General features: G+C 31.2%; 2 protein-coding genes across 2 annotated transcripts; one reads left to right on the top strand and one right to left on the bottom strand.

Moving 5' to 3' along the window:
• The first annotated feature begins 2,867 nt into the window (after positions 1–2,867).
• On the top strand, positions 2,868–10,013 carry LOC136972990 (nuclear receptor subfamily 2 group E member 1-like). Its single transcript, XM_067267670.1, has 6 exons — positions 2,868–2,935; positions 3,161–3,241; positions 8,361–8,522; positions 8,607–9,082; positions 9,386–9,617; positions 9,703–10,013. The coding sequence occupies exons 1-6, from the start codon at positions 2,926–2,928 to the stop codon at positions 9,951–9,953; spliced, it is 1,212 nt and encodes a 403-aa protein (XP_067123771.1). The 5' UTR covers positions 2,868–2,925; the 3' UTR covers positions 9,954–10,013.
• A 410-nt stretch (positions 10,014–10,423) lies between these two features.
• On the bottom strand, positions 10,424–20,928 carry LOC136972979 (beta-1,4-N-acetylgalactosaminyltransferase bre-4-like). The gene is made up of 6 exons (XM_067267658.1): positions 20,280–20,928; positions 13,766–14,007; positions 12,485–12,672; positions 11,887–12,009; positions 11,453–11,554; positions 10,424–10,862 (listed from the first exon to the last, which is right to left on the bottom strand). Exons 1-6 carry the CDS (start codon positions 20,710–20,712, stop codon positions 10,688–10,690), a joined length of 1,263 nt encoding a protein of 420 aa, XP_067123759.1. The 5' UTR covers positions 20,713–20,928; the 3' UTR covers positions 10,424–10,687.
• Positions 20,929–21,995: the final 1,067 nt, after the last annotated feature.

Below are 21,995 nucleotides of genomic sequence, written 5' to 3'. Positions count from 1 at the left end.
TTAAATTGAGGTTTACGTGGCTTAAAGTTTTTGTATTTTCAGGTTTTGATCGTTATATCGATGGTTTATAATGATTTTATTTGGAGCTTTAGACCGTTAAATTGGGAGTTTTTGTACTTTAAAATCTTTATTTTGATATTTAGAGCGTTAAATTGAGGTTGTGCGGTTTAAAATTTGTGCATTTCATTATAACACTTCACATTTTATTATTCACTGAGATCTTCACTGTTTAAGTTTGGTTTTCTCTTAGTTTAATGAGGAAAAGTGCGAGATCACTTGTAAAATATGATTCGAAACCGAAATATTAGTATATTTTTAGCTTTCTGGGACCAAAAATTAACAAAAAATTGTTTTAATTACTCATTAAAGACTAATTTAGTGTGATAAGTAACATAGTATCCTGATAAAAGATGCTACACAGCAAACGTTGATGTTATTCAACGTTTGCTGTGTACATCTGATGATAGAAACTGTAAGATCTCTTATAAAACAAGCTTTATAAAGCAAAACTTAAACCTTTTTACACTAAAAATACAGTCTAAACTACTCCTTAAGCATCATTTACGTTGATTAGCATCACTGATTGCATCCTTTATCATAAAAGATGCTGACTAAACAGCTCCAGTGATGCTATTTAATTAACATCTGACGTGAGAAACTGTGAGATATCTTATAGGACAAGCTTTCTATAGTCAAAACCATAAGCTTAGCAGGCTAAAAATGTCATTTTATTAGCATAAATAGCTTGAGAAATGATGCTTAATGGCAGCAACTAGTGATGCCACGTAATATCTTATGAGAGGTGTCAAAGTTCAAGCTTTCTAGACTAAGAAAGCTGTCAAAATCACCAATTTTAGTCACAAAAACAGCATGGATAAACACAGCAATCAGAGATGCTACTCAACGTCTGATGAGAGAAACTGTAAGATAGAACAAGCTCTCTACACCAAAAAGTAAAGCTTTCTATACCAAAAAAATTTGCCTAAACCATAAATTTTGGCAACGTAAACAGCACCTTATCACGAAAAAAAAAGATGCTAACTTGCAGCAACCAGTGATGCAACTCCCCAGCATCCCAGTGATGCGGATGACAAGACACCAAAAATAACTCATCCTGGCATCATTTACATGAATAGAGATTAAAGATGATGATTTTTTTGGTAGCGAGGAACCCATTTTACCAAGAAGTTTGCAACGATTTAATTATGAATTCGATTTGTCAAAGGAAAAGAGAGCACGCTACAACAATTACCAATACTACTACAGCAACAACATTAATAGTTCCCAATCAAGATTATTAAGTATCTTAGTTTTTTTTTTTATTTTCATATCCAACCACAAATGAGGAATTGATTGATGATGCTGCATGCTCCTTCCTCTCTCTCTCTCTCTCTCTCTCTCTCCTCTCTTTCTCTTATCTTTATCTTCTTTTTCTAATGATGTAATTTGAGTGTAAAACTTTTAAGTGCTTCCCTTCTCATGTTCTGCTATCATTACTTAGTTAACTACCTTAATAGAAGAGGAGACATATTATTGTCAATCAGCAAAAGTATAAATGTATATATATCCCTTCTGTTTAATTAAACTCGAGCTTTCGTGTTGACAAAGAATGGAGCATCTCCTCTCTTTCCTCTCCTCTTCTTCTTCTTCTCTACTCCTTTACGACTCGAATGCATGCAAACTGCTCCTAAATTTACTAGCCACAGCTGCCTATTGACCAATTACAGCAGCTGATACTTGTTTAGGATTAGTAATACCGCGTTTATCCGTTTAATTTTGAGATTTTGGAGGGGGGATTTTATAAAATATCCACAGTTTTCTACGGAAATTTCGGATTTTTTAGAGATTTTTTGCAATAAATCCTACTTCTAGACCGTTATCTTTTAAGTCGTAAATTACTCCCTAGATTTATAGTGTAGATCCGTCTGGGTGTCTGTCGGTGACGTTCTTATCTCGGCGCGTTATAAGCAGATTTTCCGGTAATTCGTAAAGTTAATTGTGTTTTGTGGTAGAATTGATGGTTATTTACGCGTATTTAATCTTCTTAAGTGTAATTTTAAATCTATAAAGTGAAAAACTGAAGCTTTTTGAGCATCTGATTTAACAGGAAAGTCATGCGAGTTGAGTTAATTTAACATCGAAAATTAAGTTTAATTCTGATTAATTTAGGTTAATTGAATTGGATTTTAGTAAACAAACGTGTCTTTTACCCGTTTAAACGGTTAGAAATGTTTTTAAGTTGCTTTAAACGCCTGAAAACGCTCTCGAGGTAGCGCATTCTCCCCAGGCGTAAAATATCATTAAATCTATAAAATTAACCTTAAAACGTTCATAAACATCGATTACAAACAAAAATTAGCCTTAACCCCCGCTAAATAAACGCATTAAGGGCCATTAAAATCGATTAGAAACGTCAAAAACTCCAACCAAAGTTGGTAATTAGAATTTAAATGTCGCGAGAAAGAGAAATTAACTTTTTAAAACGAACGAACAGACAAATCTGAACGAAATTTCCGGCATTAGCAGACAATTTGGAAGCGAATCCGTCTTAATTTTTTAACTTTTTAAAAGCGAAAACAATTTCACGTAAGATAATCCCCATAAGAGAAAGTAAAGCATCCTCATCTCCGTGCTCCTTCTCTCTCCTCTCCGGATCCGATCCGTCACGTGCATCCTCTTCCTCGACTGCGCATGAGCCCGTCGACATCTGCCAACGTTCCCAAACTATTTAATTCCTACCTGAGCATAAAAGTCGAACAAGTCTCCCCCTTCATCCACTTGTTCGTTGGAGTTTACAACATCCAGGTAAGTCATCATCATGGAGAAGATGCTGATCCAGCCTTAAAAAAACTATTTAAAAAAAACACAAATTCTATCTATCTTATCTGTTTCTCGCATCCCACAACGCATTTACCATAAGAATTAATGGAAAAACGTAAGTTTCAACATATTATATGGGGTCTTTAATCGATAATTTAGTTAGAAAAGGACTACTCTTTTGTTATCCACACGCTAATGTCCCATTGAATTTGAGTACGTTCGCGTGTCTAATGATTTCTAGACTTTATCTAAATGGCAATTTTAAATGTTTGAATTAATTCTAGAGTGATATTATCCTCTAACGATAATAGAATTTTATCCCTTTTTTATCTTTTTACAGGTGATAGGTTACTTGATATACCTTGTAGAGTCTGCGGTGATAGAAGCTCTGGCAAACATTACGGAATTTACAGTTGTGACGGTGAGTTTTACGGTTTTATATACCTGTTTTGTCTGTTTTCTAACCTCTTCTACGGCTCGAAACCGTTTAAATTTTAATAAATAACCTGTCTTTTGCTAATTTACATCAATTTAAACTAGATATTTAGCTTTTCTCTTGGTTGTATAGCCTTAGGATGCGATTATGTGCATGTTGTTGTTCCTCATTTCTAACCTGTTTTACGAGCTTTCTACTCTCTTCTACGGCTCGAAACCGTTTAAATTTTAATAAATAACCTGTCTTTTGCTAATTTACATAAGTATAAAGTTTATACTTAGCTTTATCTGTAAAATATTTAACATTTTTCTTAGTCGTGTAACAATAAGATCCGTTTATGAGCATATTATGGTTCCTCTTTACTAACCTATTTTGTGAGGTTTTCACCCTCTTCTATGGCTCTAAACCTCTTAAATTTTAATACTTATTTTGTTTTTCACTGATTTAAATGAATATAATTCGGATATTTAGCTTTCTCTGTAAGTTATTTGGCTTTTTTCTTAGTCGTGTAGCATTTGCGATTATGTGCTTGTTGTGGCTCCTCTTTTCTAACCTGTTTTATGAGTTTACTCTCTTTTCTACGGCCCGAAACCTTCTAAATTTTAAAAATTAACCTGTCTCTTTCTAATTTACGTAAGTGTAATCCAGATAGCTAGCTTTGCCTGTAAGTTATTTAGTATTTTTCTTAGTTATGTAGCATTAAGATGCGATTATGTGCATGTTATTGTTCATCTTTTCTAACCTGTTTTATAGGTTCTCTACTCTCTTCTAAGGGTCGAAACTACCAAAATTTCAATAATTAACTAGTTTTTTACTAATTTTCATAAGTTTAAACTAGATATTTAGCTTTATCTGTAAGATATTTATCATTTTTCATACTCGTGTAGCCTTAGGATGCGATTATGTTCAGGCTGTAATTTCACTTTTTTTACCTATTTTACGCATTTTCTATCCTCAAATTAGGTCCTAAACTTATTAAATTATAATAAATAACTACATTTTTACTAATTTACATAGATTTAAATAAGTTATTGCCCTTTCTATGCAAGATTTTTAACATTTTTCATGCATGCTATCTTAGGATGCGATTATACTCAAGCTATGTCACGATTCCACTTTTCTGGCTTATATTATATATTTTCTATCGTAAATATGGGTTTAAATTCCTTAAATTATGGTAAATAACTTGATATTTTATTAATTTGCATAGACATGAATTAGATATTTAACATTTCTTTCAAAGAAACAAGCTACTTTCTAACTCATTCCACCAGCGTGCGATGCTAGATTTATACTTTGGATCACACATTCACATGAGAATAAATCACATTTAACGCATTAGATGTTGACATTTTATCAATTTTATGGGTTTTTAACACATTAAATGTTCAAATTTGAATGATTTTACGTGTTTTTAACGCAATAATTCACAGTTAGATGCTCATATTCGTTTCCACATCCCAATTTCCACACTCAGGAGAATCGTAGGCGTGCTTACATCCGAATCAATTTAAAGGATTTAAACGCATAAATATGCTTAATTAATGCTTATTATGCATTAAATTATGTTTAAATTTAAGTAAATTAACTATTTAATGCAATTAAATTGATGTGAGGTGCTTAATTTATGCTTCAAATCCGCATCTTCTAACATCGTGAGAAGCATCCAATCCCTCTATCTACTTTAAGCTCAGACTTGTATAATTGATAAATAGACGCTATATAGAGGTTAAATAACTCTATACAGAGGTCGGGAAGCGTATTATAGATTTCTGGGTAAATTAATTATATAGAAACTGTTCTTGCTCTGTAGTGATGCTGTATATGTAAATGTAAGCATCCTGCTCCATCTTATCCTTCTAAAGGTAGGCTAATTCAGGCTATAATTTGCCTGAATAAGGTTGTAAACATGAAAGTAGGCTAGATAATAGCCTGCGTAGGCCTAGTGACAACCTGTGCAGGCCTAGTAGCAAGCCATTAATTATGTAGGCCTACAGGGTATCGTGTGTTAGATACCTTAAAGTACACCGCCTGTACGAAATTACGTGCTCGTAAAACCTCACTAAAAGGCCTTTTTTTAGCCTTTTTGATCACGTGTTGGGCCTGAAACTAATCAACAATATCTCAGGGCACTATTCTGATGCAGAATACTCGCGAAATTTCGCGAATTTTATGCGAATTTGCACGCATTTGATACCGCTGTAAATGCTTTGTGGGAGGCGATAAACGCTTTGTAGAGGTCAAAAAAACGCCTTTATGAGGGTCACACTGTCTATAGGAAGCAAGAATAGTTTTATGAAAGTCAAGTAGCGCTTTATAGAGGATAAAAAGAGCTAAATGAGGATCGAAAACAGATTTATAGAGGTCAAGAAGCGTCCTATGATAATAAGAGACAACGATCGAGAAACGCTTTACAGAGGTTAAGCACGCTTTACGAGGAACAAAAAACGCTTTATTGAAGTCAAGAATAGTCTTATGAGGTTCGAGAGACGCTTTATAGAGGCCAAGAAATACTATATGAGAATCAAGAAGCCGTTTATGATGATCGAGAAGTGTTATAGATATCAATAAGAGCTCAGGAGCGCTTTATAGGGGTCGAGAGAGACTTTACGAGGTTCAAATAACGCTTTATCGAGGCTAAAATACGCTTTATGAGAGACAAGAAGCGTTTTACAGAAGCAAGAATCAGCTTAGCTGCTTAATAATGACTCCAACTTAATTTAATTACAAATCCCGCTTACACTATATTGTCCCTCAATATAACGCAACGTATTCTAAGGCGCTACACTTATGAGAAATTCATTTCCCCTTTTTAATGATTGTCTTAACAAAATTCGAATTAAGTAAATGTAAATGAAGTGTTAAACATTCAAGCGCGAATATGTTAATTAATAAAACCTCTATATAACGAATGAGCAAACTTCTGTAAATTATAGCAAGCTTCTGCGTAAAATAATTAAATTTCTATACACTTTAATGGTTTTTCTATATAATAAATTAAGTTATAAGTCTATTACAAACCTCTGTATAGCATTCAGAACTTCTATATAACGAATTTAAGCTATTTAAATTGTAATATAGTTGTATATAACGAATTCAGTTTCTGTATCCTATAATAAACCTCTATGTAATGAATTTAACTTATTTACAACGTAATATAACGAATTCAAATGATATAGCTTCTATTAAACCTCTATATAACGAATATAACTCGTATAGATTATAACGTATTCTTGCGTAACGAATTTAAGTTATGCACTTCTATATAACGAATTTAATATCTGTAGTTCATAAAATACCTCTTTATAATGAATATTTAATGAATCTTATAATGAATCTTAAATACCTCTTTATAATGAAGGTTTAATTTTTTATATAGAAGTGAATTATAATATACACTAGTTGTATTCGTAGTAACGAATTTTATTATAGCTTACACGTGTTAAAATCGTTATACTGAAGTACTGTACATTACGATCTACAGAAATTAAATTCGTTATATAGAAGTTTATTATAGCATGTAGAAAATTGAATGCGTTATATTGAAGAGTATTGCGGTGTACGTTATACAGAATTTTGAGTTTTATTAATCACAATGTTATTTAATTCCTATAGCTATAATAAACCTCTTTATAACGAATCCAACTCCATCAGGCTATAAGCTTACTAAACCTCTTTGTAGTGAATTTCTTATAACTCATAATGTACTTTATATACCAAAACTAATTTATATAGACTGTAATATACCTCTATATAGCGAATATAGGGTTTATAGATGATGATAAACTTTGAAACAACGCATCCTTCCATTTCAGTATAACGAATTCAATCGATATATAGGTCCTCTATTTAATCATTTTTGATGCGAATAACGAATTTAGAAGAGACTTATCATGTAGAACCTCTATTTAACGATTTTAACGCTATATCGCGACTTCGTCGTATCGCATCGCCCCGCGAGTTTGCGATGTAGTGCACTTTCTAACGCTAATTTATAAAAATAAAAATAAAAAAGTTAATTGTATAACCCCGTTTTAGCGTTGCTTTTATGGATCTGCTGGAGTTCGCGATCTACTTGCTGATAAGTTCAAAATACATATACCATGCTTTTTGAAGGTCCTAAGGCATAAAAATGGGCAAAATATATGTGTTACGTGGTATAAAACGTAGTGTTTGATTGGTTAATTATTAAATTATGCAAATTATACAGTTTATCTGATAAATAATCGAAATATATACAACTGCCGTTAAGTGATGATACTCATCACTCTTCAAGCAGAGAAGCAAAGAGGAACGTCATCAATCATCCGTAGATGAAGCTAAATTGATAAAAATGTAAGATTTAAGTTAATTCTAAGGCAAAATTAATCATTTAAATGTATTTTTTAATGCTTAAAATGCTTAAAACACGGTTTTTACATCAACTTTTCTTACGTCGCATACAAAAACGAATGCAAAACACTGGTCTTAAATTAGCATTTTATGGTAATTTGCATTAAATTAAAATGCGGAGAAGTGAAGTTAATAAGTCTGCACACGTCTTAACCCAACACTTTATATATTTATTAAATTGTTTATGAATTAAGTATGCAACATTGAAACTAACTCCACTGTAGATCAATTATGCAAATCTGCGTTAATTGTAAAGAAAAAGTCGAATTAATTTTAATTAAATGCAATTTTAATTAAAGCCCCTTAATGCGGGACGTGCGCTTTCCCTCGTAGCATGTCATTCCTCAGAAAATACAATGAAATTAATTAATATTTTTTCTTCCATTGTTAAGAAACTGATTACATTTTTTGAGTAAAAAGAAAAAGAAATGCATTTTTATAAAAATGTAATCAGTTTCTTTTAATGCCGTATATTACAGAAATGGATGGAATTTTAAATTGTAATTAAATGTCATTTTCTTAACTTAATTACGTTTAAAAAATTAAATCGTTTTCGAGGTAATAATGCAATTTAATCGTGTATTTTTATTTATATTTGAGATTTTTTTAAAATGTCAATTTTTATTGCATTATTATTTATTAAAGCTTAAAATTTCCTAATACTTAATTAAATAAACAATTAAAGAAATTATCTATATAATTATTAATTTAGGCTGTTCGGGTTTTTTCAAGAGAAGCATCCATAGAAATCGTGTGTACACTTGTAAAGCTCAAGGAGAATTAAAGGGCAAGTGCCCAGTTGATAAAACTCATCGTAACCAATGCAGATCGTGCAGACTCAAGAAATGTTTCGAAGCTTCCATGAACAAGGAAGGTATGCAATAATCTAAGCAAGCAACTAGGAAAAATTACATGTACGATCATTTAATTCGCGCAATTTACTTCCTTTATTTTGTAGCCGTGCAACACGAACGTGGGCCGAGGAAGCCCAAGATGAAAGATCCGAACGAGATAAACAAACCGACACTCGTCACCCCGTTTCACTTCGCTCTCAACAAAGAAACCACCGCCCCCTCGAACCCGGCTACCAATTCTGACGTCATCTACAAGGAGTTATCCTCCACGTCACCGAGTCTTTTGCAGATGTTACTCAATGCAGAAAAATCGCAAGAAAGCATGTGGAACTCCGGTAGGCGTGTCAATTTTCATACATCACCAATCATCTGTCCGTCCTTGCTGACTCCGCCGTACGTAGGAAGAGACGGATATCCTAACATCTCCGATTGGAGGACTGTTATCACCGGAGGCGTGGCTTTGTCGGCGGGAGTTGGCCATTGGGAATCGTTACAAGAAATTACTGCGCGATTACTTTTTATGGTAGTGCGTTGGGTCAAATGTCTGCCTACCTTTCAAACATTATCCAAGTGTGATCAGGTAATTTCCTGTTATTAATCTGTTATAAGATAATTTTATATGCAAATTACTTCGCATTCGAAATCGTTTAGGGGGCGTTACTCGAAAGATTTGATTTACCAATCCAATTACGTTTTTTTTAATTTGAAAAATGTTTAAACCAATCAGACAAACCTTCTTTTTTAAAAAGTGAAAGGAACTAATTACATAAATAATAAACCATTTATTCGGTGATGATGATGATGATACGGTAGTAACACTATTCAACTAAATCTCATAGATGAAAAATTAAATTAACGATACGATTATCTTCCGCTCGTATAGGTGACACTACTGGAAGAATGTTGGAAAGATTTATTCCTTTTAAACATGGCACAGTGTTCGGTGACACTTGATTTATTGAATACGTTACCCACCTCCAAGAGCAGCCAAGAGAGTAAAGATAATCATCCCATGGATCGTCACTACATTCAGGAAGTGCTGAGAAGATTCCGACAGCTATCACCAGACTGTACAGAATGCTGTTGTTTGAAAGCCGTGGTACTCTTCAGACCAGGTAAAAAAAAACAAACACACACACACAGATTTTTTATATAATTACTCATTAAGTTATTATTAAAACTCGTGCTTTTCGTAACTAGAAACGGTGGGAGTTTGTGACGTTCATCCGGTGGAGATGCTACAAGATCAAGCGCAATGCATATTAGGGGATTACATACGCCAGAAGTATCCCAGACAGCCTACACGTTTCGGTCGTTTATTGCTGTTGATCCCGTGTTTAAGATCAGTGACGTGCAGCGGAATCGAAAATCTCTTTTTTAAGAATATTATTGGTGATATTTCCATCGAGAGAATATTATCGGATATGTATCATATCGAGAGAATCGAATGAGATCTTTCACTCTTCATATTACCTCTATCTAGTAGATTATCATCTATCATATTATTATTATTAATAACAACACTCCCGAAAAAAAAATAATAATTTTATTGATCAAAAAAAATGAAATTAAAAATCAAATTTAAAAGCGAAATATCTCGTATTTTAAATCATTTCGAATGTATTTTTATTCCAGATGGCGCTATAATGACCTTGATTACGATTAAATTTAATATAGATCAATTACACTTTTAAATATAATTAAAACTGACATAAATACGATTAACTCAACGAAACTGATTAAATTTTAGCAGTGCCATCTACCGAAGACGAGAAACGTGAGTTTTTAAGTGTGTCGCCATCTATCGGCATTAAATTAAATAACTTTTAAATTTCTTTAAATTTTCCTTTTTAAAATAGAAATTTTTCTGTATCTTAAGGAAAAATATAATAAATTTAATTAAAAATAAGCCTATACAACATTTGTGAGAAATATATTTAATAACATTTCTTAAAAATTTGAAAATCTTAAATTTACAAAGATGTAAGTACATTTTACTATACCCAAACTTTGGGAAAATTTATTAATATTCTTTTCTTCTTCACATCAAATTGAAAATTACCTGGTTATGAAAGATTCTTTTTTGTTGTTGTTCTTAATGTTTTTACTTCAAAGGTAAAAACTTTGAAAATAAATAAATAAATATATATATTTATATTAATATACATATAAGATTCTTTTCTGTTTAAAAATTTACTATTAACTTTTTATTTCCGCTATATTTCCATTCATGGTAACTTCCAATATCGATCAATAGATGAGTGTAAAGAGGTAGAGGTGTTACAGCATTCAGACTGTACTTCACAGAATTAAGTCCTTCCTTCTTGGAACGTTTCTTCGCCATTTTTAATAAGGCATATCTGTAGAAAACACAAATTTTTTCTTTAAAAATAATCTGTAGAAAAGGTTTCATAATATAATTAAAATACTTTAAAAAAATAACCCATCGCCATCTGGTGACTACTACTACAACAACAACAACAAAAAATAATCTTTATCATTACCATAAAAAAAAGGAAAAAATTAGAAAAATCAATAAAAAATTATTATAGTGAATTTACTTTAATTTTTAATGGCTTAAAAATAAGAAAACATGGCACCATTACTGGCAATGCCACTAACTTAATTTACCTTCATTTGTTTTTATGTATAATTAATTATTATTTACAATTAGTTTTGTTTAATGTTCGTGATTATTTTTCTCTAACAGTACATAAGGAGAACCCTTAACATTAATATGGATAATAAAATATTACAGAATATCTAACACTGCATTTTATTTTATTTTTTCGCATACAGCAAGCAGATGAATTCAGTTATACCTTAAATTAAAATCACGAAACATGATTAATTATTAATAAGCACTGGAGATATCACGTAAGGTATTTCCAACAGAATATTCACGATAAAATAATTTTAAAAAATAATTTTAAAAAAATCAATATCATACCTTATATTACTTGGCGATTCTGTTCTATGGCTGTGCTTAATCATGGTATATCTCCCTATGAAATCTGCAGGCCGGATCAAATTTAACTTATTGTGCGTTAATCTGAATCGATAAAAATGAAAATTTAAAATTATAATGTGTAAAATACGAACAAACAACTTTTTCTCTCAACAGATGGCAGCATCACAAACATACCAACGTCAATTACGAATCGACCAATAATAACGAGTAAATTTATTTAAATACTCGTCATTGATTGGTTAGTATTTAAAATTTCGAAATCCTCGACGGTAATTGGGTATTATTTAATCGTTTAGTGTTAATTAAGTATATTTTAAAAAATTGAAATAATTAAAATTGATCGATTGGGAAATATTGATATGAAGCAATTTAAATATTGTGTTTGCTTATATTGATATGGGTTATTCACTCACCGATAGGCCATGTCGTCGTCTTCTCCGCCCCAACCCCAATACAGGTTAGAGTAACCGTTAACGAGCAGTAAATGATCGGTATTAATAGCCAGAACTCCACCAACTAATAAGCTATATGGAAGTCTGCAATGATCAATATTAAAAAATCATTTTAAAAAAAAATCTTTACGATATATACTTTATAAATTTTCTATATAAATCAATTAAACTACAATAGACTTTATGTAAGTGTTCCGCTCCTGTAGAAGCATCTTTCCAGCAGTGCACAAAAGGTACCGTACTGAACAATGCGGGAAAGATGCGTATCAATCATAGACTTTATGGCTTAAATCCAGTTAGCGTTCAATTTGTCATGTAGTACTTAGCCCATTATTAAAAAAAAAAATATATATATATATAAAAAATGAGTAACTATCGAAAAGCCATTTTCTCCAGAAAGGAAATAAGAAGCGGTTATCAGGAAGCGGAACGAATGAGAGGGGAGGAAATTGCTTTTAACTTAATTTTAAGTTTTCGTGTTATAATAAAAAATAAAAAAATACAACAAAACAAAAAATTTCGTCTAAAAATATAGAAAAATTAATGAAGGCAAACTCACGTATAATTAAACTTGTCTACAGCCACAGACATGTGTCTGGGTGTCTGTGGGCAGCTATACATATTTCTATCATCTTCAGGCAACATATCAACATCATGGAAGACAAAACAATGATAATCGAATTCGCGTAGAGCTTCTTTCACGCCGGCATTCATTAGGACACCCTTGTTAAACGTTTGATTGCCATTCTGTAATTACCATTAACAGAAAATTAAAAATTAAATATATATATATGCAATACAGAAAAGTTCAGTCCGAGTGGACTTGAGTCGGACTGCATTAAAGTGCGTGCCAAGAAAGAAAAACCAGGTCAATCATAAAAGAAACGTGACCGCGTTCCAAATATTACGAACGGAAAGACCCAAAAAATAAAATAAAAATTATATATTTAGCGAAAGAACTTTTATTAACGATTCTTTTAATCTCTCGTAGAAGCATAATTTAATTAGATAATTGAGAATCGAAACAGGAATTTTATGACTCTCGATACATTTAAAAAAAAAATGCCATTTAAATATATTAAAATTATTCCCAAAAAACTTAAGAACTTTCTAAACTTCAATAAATAATCTAAATTAACTGAATCGTTGCATAATTTAAAGCACGCAATAAAACTTTTCCCAACTCGAAAGTTCGCTTAGCTGTAAAACTTTATATAGCGCGGCTTACACACTAAATTATGCAGTAATAGAACTTTCACGATCTTCGCTTCGTATATTTATATATTTTATGCGACAAAAATCCGCGATGTATTCTATATTTTAAAACAGGGAGGGCGTATGCCAGTCTATCGCACAAGTCCACTTATAAATATCCTTAAATGTGTTTCTTTATCCATAAATTCCGATTTGTTTATTTTTTCTAAATAAAAAGATAAAAAAGTAAACATGACTCCTCCAAAAATACCCGTTTCGAATTGTCGTTGAGAAAATAAATAATAAAAAGAAAACCAACCACTTGGGGGCGTAGAGTCGTTACAATATAACCTAATCGAATGTAACATGAAGAAAAGAAAAAATAGACATCAAAAACGGTTTTTCCCTCTCACCTGTACTATAGTATACATATATTTATTTATTTATTTATATAAAAAGAACTGCATTATTAAAATTAAATATCAATTAGATAAATTATGCATTTAAAAAAATAAAGAAATAAAAGTATTCCGACCACTTGGGGGCGTATAGTCGTTAAATGGAGGCCCAAACGAACCTAATATGAACGAATAAAATTGAATTAAATTGAAAGAGTATTATTTTCTGTATTTTTTCTTCTTCTCACCTGTTCCACTACATATATTTTATATTCAAGTTGTTGGCGTTGTAGAATCGGATGTAAATAATATAATAAACTAGATAAGTGTTCTATTCTGTCGCGATAAGGTATAATAACAGCGACTCGATAACGAGATTTACAGTCTTTAGGTGAATAAGCACCGCCGAGCTTAACTTCAGGATTATTTATTCTTATCGTTTCCAAATCTTTCGATGTACCATTTTTCAAATCGATCTTCATCCTGCCAACTGTGAAAGGAAAAAAAATTAACTTAATTAAAATTATATACATTTCCTACCGTTTAAATACTATAAATTTGCTCAATTTATATATAATTTTGTTAAAATAATAGCCAGTTGATAACAGAAGAAAAAACTTCCCTCGTGACGTTAGAATGACGTCATCTAACCGCTTAATGGAAAATCGATCGGGTGTTTCCCAAGATCCTTTCGAGAACTGAACGATCTTTAATCATCCTAGGAGTCCAAAAATTTATTCGATTTACCGTATTTTTAAAGTTTACAAAGTGATTAAAAAATATTGGTTTACTTAAAAAAAAAATAATCATAAATAAATTATTTTCTCAGTATCTAAATTCGATAAAAATTTGAGGGGGCGCCACTGTATATATAATCACTGCAGAAATTAAATTAGAAAATAAATAAATTTTGATGAATTCCACATTTAAAATATTTTGTTTCTAATTCGTAAATAGAATAAAAAGAATTTCTTTTAAATGAAATATGCAGCATTTCCATTTCTTAGAATTATAAAAGACGTTATCTAAAGGAAGTGCTTTTAAGACGTTACTAGAATAGTACGATTGCTTCGTTTATGCATATTTAAAACGTACTAATATTAAACGAGTATTTTAATTAATTTTTAAGCCCCATAAACGAAAATTAATCATCAATTCTCTCTTTAGAAAAAAAAATTAGTAACGTTATTATACTGAATGACGTCGTTCTAATTCATCATTTAATATTTCTAAATCACATCAAAAATTACGACATTACTATAATATATTTATTCATTAATAAAATTGTAATTATTAACAGTATTAATACAGTTATATAAACATTGAAAATATAAAAAATACATTTTAAAATAATTGCAAAAGCAGACGATCCGTCGATGACGTCACGATCGTAATTTTTAAAATGAATTTAATTTGGTAAGAAAATTGAAAAAATTATTTAAAACTCACTTTAGTTTTATTACTATTATTATTATTTTAGTGCTCGTAAAAATAATTATTTTATAATCTGAATTTTGAAAAAATAATATTTTAAGAAATAATAATAATAATTAAGTAAATGAATGACGTCAGAAGACGTGTTTTTGACATGTTTGATCGTCTGCTTAGTTTGATAAATGAAGTTTATTTTCATCAATAAAAGAAAATGTTACATATAAAACAAGGTTTGTTTTCATTAATTAACTAATTTTTGATTAATATTAAAATCGAAATTAGCATGGGCCATTAGCATTAAGGTCTATGTTAAATTCGATTTTTGATCATAAAAAAAGTAGAATTTTAAGCAATTTTAGCCTGAAGTATGTGAAATTTCACGTATTTCATGTTAAAATTTTATCTAAAACACAAATTTAAGCAAATAACCAACTCAACCAACATATAATTAGGCTATTTGCTTAATTCTTTTTAATTCAAATGAAAATATAAATGAATTAACTCTTCCATGACATAAATATCTGATGGTTCTATAATCACAGGATCAATGTATGTTTTTGGAGGTTCCACTCTCAGAAGGGTCTCCTTTCAAACTTCTAAGAATATTTGATTCAAAAGAAATTCTATTGTAAATATTTGGCGCCCACTAATAGATTTTCCGAGGCCCCGTTTAAACACTTAAATTTTCATTTGATTAGAATAAGATTAAGCAAATCTGTGCAACCAATTGATTACAATCGATACAATTGAAACGAGTGCAGCAATTGAAGACTTAACCAAATAAAAATTTGAGTGAATTTAAGGAAAATGCGAGCAAATGTAAGCGAGTAACCGGTTAAAACCGACACAATTTACTGTAATCTGATCAGATTTAAATCAATTAGTGAGCCAACTCGTACTAAATTAAATCTGCTTTAAAACTTTAAGAAAGGCTAAACGAATTGTCAAATTGATAAAGTTAATTGCGAGGGACCATTTCTCTACATTTTAAACAAATTTTACTGGAGAAATAAATCATCATCTCTGCAATCTCTCGAGTACGTTTCTGTCTAAACTTAGCAAAATGCATCTTTCTTCCACTACAGAATTACTGTTTGGCGTAGGAAGCATCGATCAATACTGAGAATGTTGCAGATAAATAGAAATAGGGTCCAAGGATAGGCTTGAATTGAAGGGCGATGCTAAATTTAGAATCATCCTTATCTTTACTTTCTTACTATAGAATTAGTATCCGTATTTAGCCTTCCTTTCGCCTAGTTTTTATATTGGTTATGCAATTTAATATGCATATATATATATATATATATATATATATATCGAAATTGGAGCCATTATAATATCAAATACATATAAAAGATTCAATTATGGAAGCTAATTTATTACAAAATTATATTAAAAACGAATTTAAATAAGAAGAAACCAATAAGTAGAGTGATAAATTAAACCACAGATGACAGTAATATATATGTTTACTATCATCCCTACCTACTCGACGAAGGAACAAATATATCATACATTGCATAGAATAATTTTCATAATTGAATTAAATTTTAAGCAAATATTTCCAGGATATTAAATCTTTATTTACGTTTTATTTCTTTAATTCGTCTTGATAAATTAGCGAAAGAAGGAAAAAAAAAACTCTTCTGAATCGCTTGTAAACATGAAGAAAACGTCACAAGATGCATTATAATCCTAACACCGTATTTAAGCACCTTTTTTAAAACTAAATACACTCATAACCAATCCCTTTTAACTAAAATCGATATTCTCTCTTCATGCGAGACTATCATAAAAACGTTAAAGTTCCCTTTTAGGCGCTACCGAAGAACAAGAGTACATTCACTTTGGTAACACAATACTCGTAAACAATAATAATTTTAGGTAAATATACAATTTACCTGCACGAATATTCCCTTCCGTTCTTCCTCCCTCCCTCGTTCTTTTTATCGTGAAGGAAGATAATAATAATAATAATAATAATAATAATAAAGCAATCGTGGGCTTGAAAGGCACTCTATGGCAGGCATCCTTATGATCTGGCCCAGGATTTTGTTGACAAAACTGCGTCAAACAGCTGGTTAGCTCGGGGATGCCTCTTTGGGGAGACGGAAGGATTCATGATTGCCATACAGGATCAGGTCATAAATACTAAAAACTACAGAAAACACATACTCAAAGATACAACACTCACAAATGACACATGCAGAAAATGTCACATCATGCCAGAAACTATACAACACATCACCTCTGGTTGCAAGCTCTTGGCACAGACAGATTATTTACACAGACATAATCAAGTAGCAAATATAATACACCAAGAGCTTGCAAAGAAACACAAATTAGTAGACATCCACAAACCATATTACAAATACATTCCACAGACAGTATTGGAAAACAACACGCACAAAATGTACTACGACAGAGCCATAATCACAGATAAAACAATTTACCACAACAGACCAGACATCACACTCATTGACAAACACAATAAAATCACATACATTATAGACATATCCATTCCAAAACACTCACAATATACAAAACGCATGCACTGAAAAAATTAGCAAGTACACAGAACTTGCCCAGGAAATAAGGCATCTGTGGAGGATGGATAGGGTGCTTATTGTACCTGTTGTTCTCTCCTCTACAGGTGTCATACCACACACACTACACAAAAGCCTGGGCACATTACAATTGAGTAGAAACACATACATCACACTACAGAAGGCCACTATATTGAATACATGTCATATTGTGAGAAAATTCCTGAATACAGACACACACACTGATACACTTCTTTAATTTCTGTTTTGGTTACTATGCCTTGACTTTGGTCCGGCATAGTACACAGCCACCGGTGTTAACCGAGTATATCTCACTTAACCCAACATAATAATAATAATAAATTTAGATAAAAATATGCAGAATTTCAGCAGCCATAAATTAATAAAGTCGTAAATAATTAAAAATGTCACTGCTGTATTTAAACAGCACTTGTTTAAGAATATAAAAAGGCTGCCTCATAAGTCAGTTAACTGCATTCTGGCTTACAAAACACATTAAACGTGAGTTTAGGGCTCATAAAACTGATAAAATACAATTGAGCTAATTACAATTAATTCCAAAATGGCTGACTTCTGGGCGACTTTATATACTGCCCATTTTATATATAAATTTTTCTCGTTATTATTATTGTTGTATATAAATATTTTATAACGCTTTTTACGTCACTTCAACAGGTGTATGTATTTATTTTCTGTTTAATGTTTAATGCATTAGTTCTTTATATCCATCATAAAATGATTTTTCATTCCCGATAGCATCTTTTAATTATTTTTTTTTCTTGTTACTAATAAATAAAGCTACACAGAATAAACATATTCTCCTATCTGAAAAGCAATTTTCTTTTATAAAGGACACGTGACTAACCAGTTGAAGGAAAAATCACTCAGCAAAGGTCTAATCGACTTGGCATTTATGTATACGTTGGAGAGTCGTATGTACACTTTTTTTTATATATGAAATTATTTCTTATCGTAGAAAATAAAAAGGAGTCCACCTTTCGAAAGCTTTAAATTATAATTTAAAGCCTTGATCTGATTGGTCAATAACTTTATGACGCAAGTTTTCAAATTTTTATACTCTGTAACGGAAGATAACGGAAAATCGATCGAGTTGAAATTCTGTAAGTGGCTGTTCCTGTTTTCTTCAAAAAATTAAAGTATTTTGAATATAATGTTACCCCTTTTTTTTCTAAATTCACTCGCAGATCTTGCTTGACTCATTCTAAGAAAGGTTGGGGGATGCAAAACGTGAAAACACAGTTAGAAAGGATGCAAGGCTGGGACTTATCTGGAATGTTTTGATGTAATCTGATCGGTTTGTTTTTAAAATTGAGTCTATTCTGTATTAAAAAAAAAACAAAAAATAAAAATTCTGAGTAATCTATAAACATAACATACAGGTTGGCCCGAAAGTCTGCTCTAAAGCTCCCTTGTTTATTAGATACTAACTTAAGATTTAATCGTATTTTTCGCTAATTTTATAAAACTCCAGCTGCGTTTTTATTTAAATTACACCTATTAAAATTAAATTTATTTTTTTCTAAATCTAATAAATGGCTTTAGTAACAACTCATTTCACACCTCACTGATATGAATAATTCATTCCGCTTATGAATCATATATATTTTTTTTTCTAAAAATTTGAGCTTAAAAAACAGTAGTTAGATGTATTATTTGAAATTTTTTTTCTTTTTCAGGAATTTCTGTGCATTTTAGCTGTCATTAAAACAAGAATTTTTACTCATCGCAAAGAGAAAATGGCATTAAATATTCATTTCCATTTTCCACCAGTCGATAATTCATACGTACCCGTGACCATACATTCAATAGGAAACAAATAAACTACGAATGTACACTGATTTGTAAGTAGAAATAACGGTATGAGTATATTATACAGTAAAACCTGTGTAAACCGGACTCGCACGGTTCCGTTTTGTACAGGTTGTTTTTTAACACAGAAAATCGTTACCTTTCGAAGAATTTTTCCCCCGTTTAGACAGGTTTTCGTTTTATTAAGGTTCCGTTTTAAACAGGTTTTACTGTATTATATATAACTTATTATAAAAACAAACAATTTTGATATAATAGACGACAGAAACATTATACTAAACAATTGTTTATAATTGTTAAATATCTTTGCGGATGTACTATGACATTAAATCACTCCCTCTTCACTACATTACTACTTCCTTCTTCCTACGTAATATTAACGTAATTAGTTGTTGAAATTAGTATTTTATTTTAACAATTAGAACATATTACAGATTATTAATCTAACTGCATTCTGTTACTAATAAAATTAATACAGATAAACGCCGCAATTTTACAAGAATAATGTCAGAAGGTTATCCGAAATTTTAGCACTTAACAGTAAAAATAACCGTAAATCAGATGAATAAATAACTGTAAACAAACGTAAATTACCGTTAATATTAATAAAACCTTTGGTGTAATTCGATATCGATCGGTAAATTCGAAAATCAAACGAACTTTAAGGCAATTTCGTGCTAGTAAAAAGGTAAAGAATGATAAATACAGTAAACGAAATTAACGTGGCGTGGACGTTATGCAGCATCATACACTAAAAAGGAGAGTCATTAATAAATTTTTTTGGAATATTTTATACTGGTAACACGTACAAAACAAGCCGTTACACGTAAAAAAATAATTGATAAAAGCAGAACATTTAATCTGCATTATTCACACGGAATAAACTACAGGTATTGTATATAATAATTAGGTATAATTAAAATTATCTCACCTAAACCGGGTGGAATTTCCGGGCATGGTTTCAGGGAATTTACAACCCGACCGTCACCATTTTCCTCTTCAGTCCCGTTAGACCATTGCCTACTATCACTCATTATCCTCAATAGTTGCCTGATACGGGCTACGTTGATATAATTCCTAAAAAAATGAATGTTGGCATCAACCGTCAGAGCTGTCTGATCGTAGACTGCTTCTAAACGTAACGATTCTAATTTCTGTGATTTGTCTTTACTCTCCCCGCTCGAATCAATCTCTTCGTTGACTTTTTTAAAGCCACTTTTCTTTTTGATATGACTAACCGCAAGTTCCAGTAACGTTACAAATATTAACGAGCTTACCGTTAGCATAAGTAACACAAACGGCGTCTGTCTCAGTAGTTTCATCATAGATCTCACACAAACCACGTGTATCACACTCAATCTCATGTTGTTCAATTACAGCTGTTCCAGGACACTAGCGCAGTTGTATATTACACCAGAACTTGACAGTGCAGTCGAAGCAAGCCCAGCAACCAACAGCCATCATCCACTTTCCCCCGACTGCTGCACTTACATGACTAGAATGATGTAAACCAGCTGAAGTGAGTGGCTCCCTCTGACGAAATAAATAGTAAGTGGCTCCCTCTGTTCTACAATACTAAATATAGAAATTTTCAAAAAATATTATATTTAGCTAGTGTTAAAAATAGGTGTTATCAATTAATATTTCCATCACATGATTAGTTACACATGTACAGCTAGCGAGTTTATTTGTTACTTATATAAAATTAACACTAAGTTACGTAGAAAACACAGCTGTATTGTTATAAACGTTATTTATAACACCGTATTGCTTAAAGGGTTACGTTGATAAAGGGTGGGAGGATTACATTTAAAAAACAATTAAAATTATGGAATGCACGCTGCAAAAATTTATACTTTGAAGTGTTTAGTCCATTGTTCGTGTATTAAATTTCACAAGTAAACAGTGGGTGTTCATTGTTCGTACTTATGGGGGTGATGTGGGTGTCGGATCCCTCCACGTTACGCTTAATATTTCGTCACTCTGATTGTACTTTTTACATCGCTCCCAGTGCAAGTAAATGAACCGAAATGGCATGAAAGTATACATACAAATCCATTGCATCACTCGTGAATAATGTGTATAAAAAAATGACACGAGTAACTGCGGTAGAGTAACTTAAAAATCCAATAAATATTGGCATCGCTTCAAGTTCATTTTAAATAAATATAACCGATTTTATCTGCTGTATGTCCCATTTATATCGATTAATACGAAACCGTACAATGTTTTGTTACATAATATAAAATATTAATAAGCGTAACGTTACGTTTTTTCGCGAGATAACGATAACTTAATATTTTTACGCTCTATAAACCCACATACAGATTTGGTTATAAGTGCGTGTTACAAACTTTACAATAATACGATAAATAAACACCTTAATATAATTATGTAGTATTTTTATAACACTTTCCGAGTGTAACTAGTACAAAGGAAGTGTTGTTTATCGTAATTTTGATAGCGTCACATCCTCCAGTAATTTATAAGGGCACAATATAAATGTCATGATGAAATTGCATGTAACTTCATAAATTTGGACTCATTCCAGATAAACGGTATTTAAAAACCTCGTGTGGACTAAATGAAAGTTTATAGTTCAGCAAAAACTTCATTTATTTACTCTAATATAATTACAGTAATTTTT

This window comes from Centruroides vittatus, unplaced genomic scaffold (assembly GCF_030686945.1).
Source record: "Centruroides vittatus isolate TY-2023 unplaced genomic scaffold, ASM3068694v2 contig_3068, whole genome shotgun sequence".
Taxonomy (NCBI): Eukaryota; Metazoa; Arthropoda; class Arachnida; order Scorpiones; family Buthidae; genus Centruroides; species Centruroides vittatus.
This window is presented reverse-complemented; position numbering and strand designations above follow the sequence as displayed.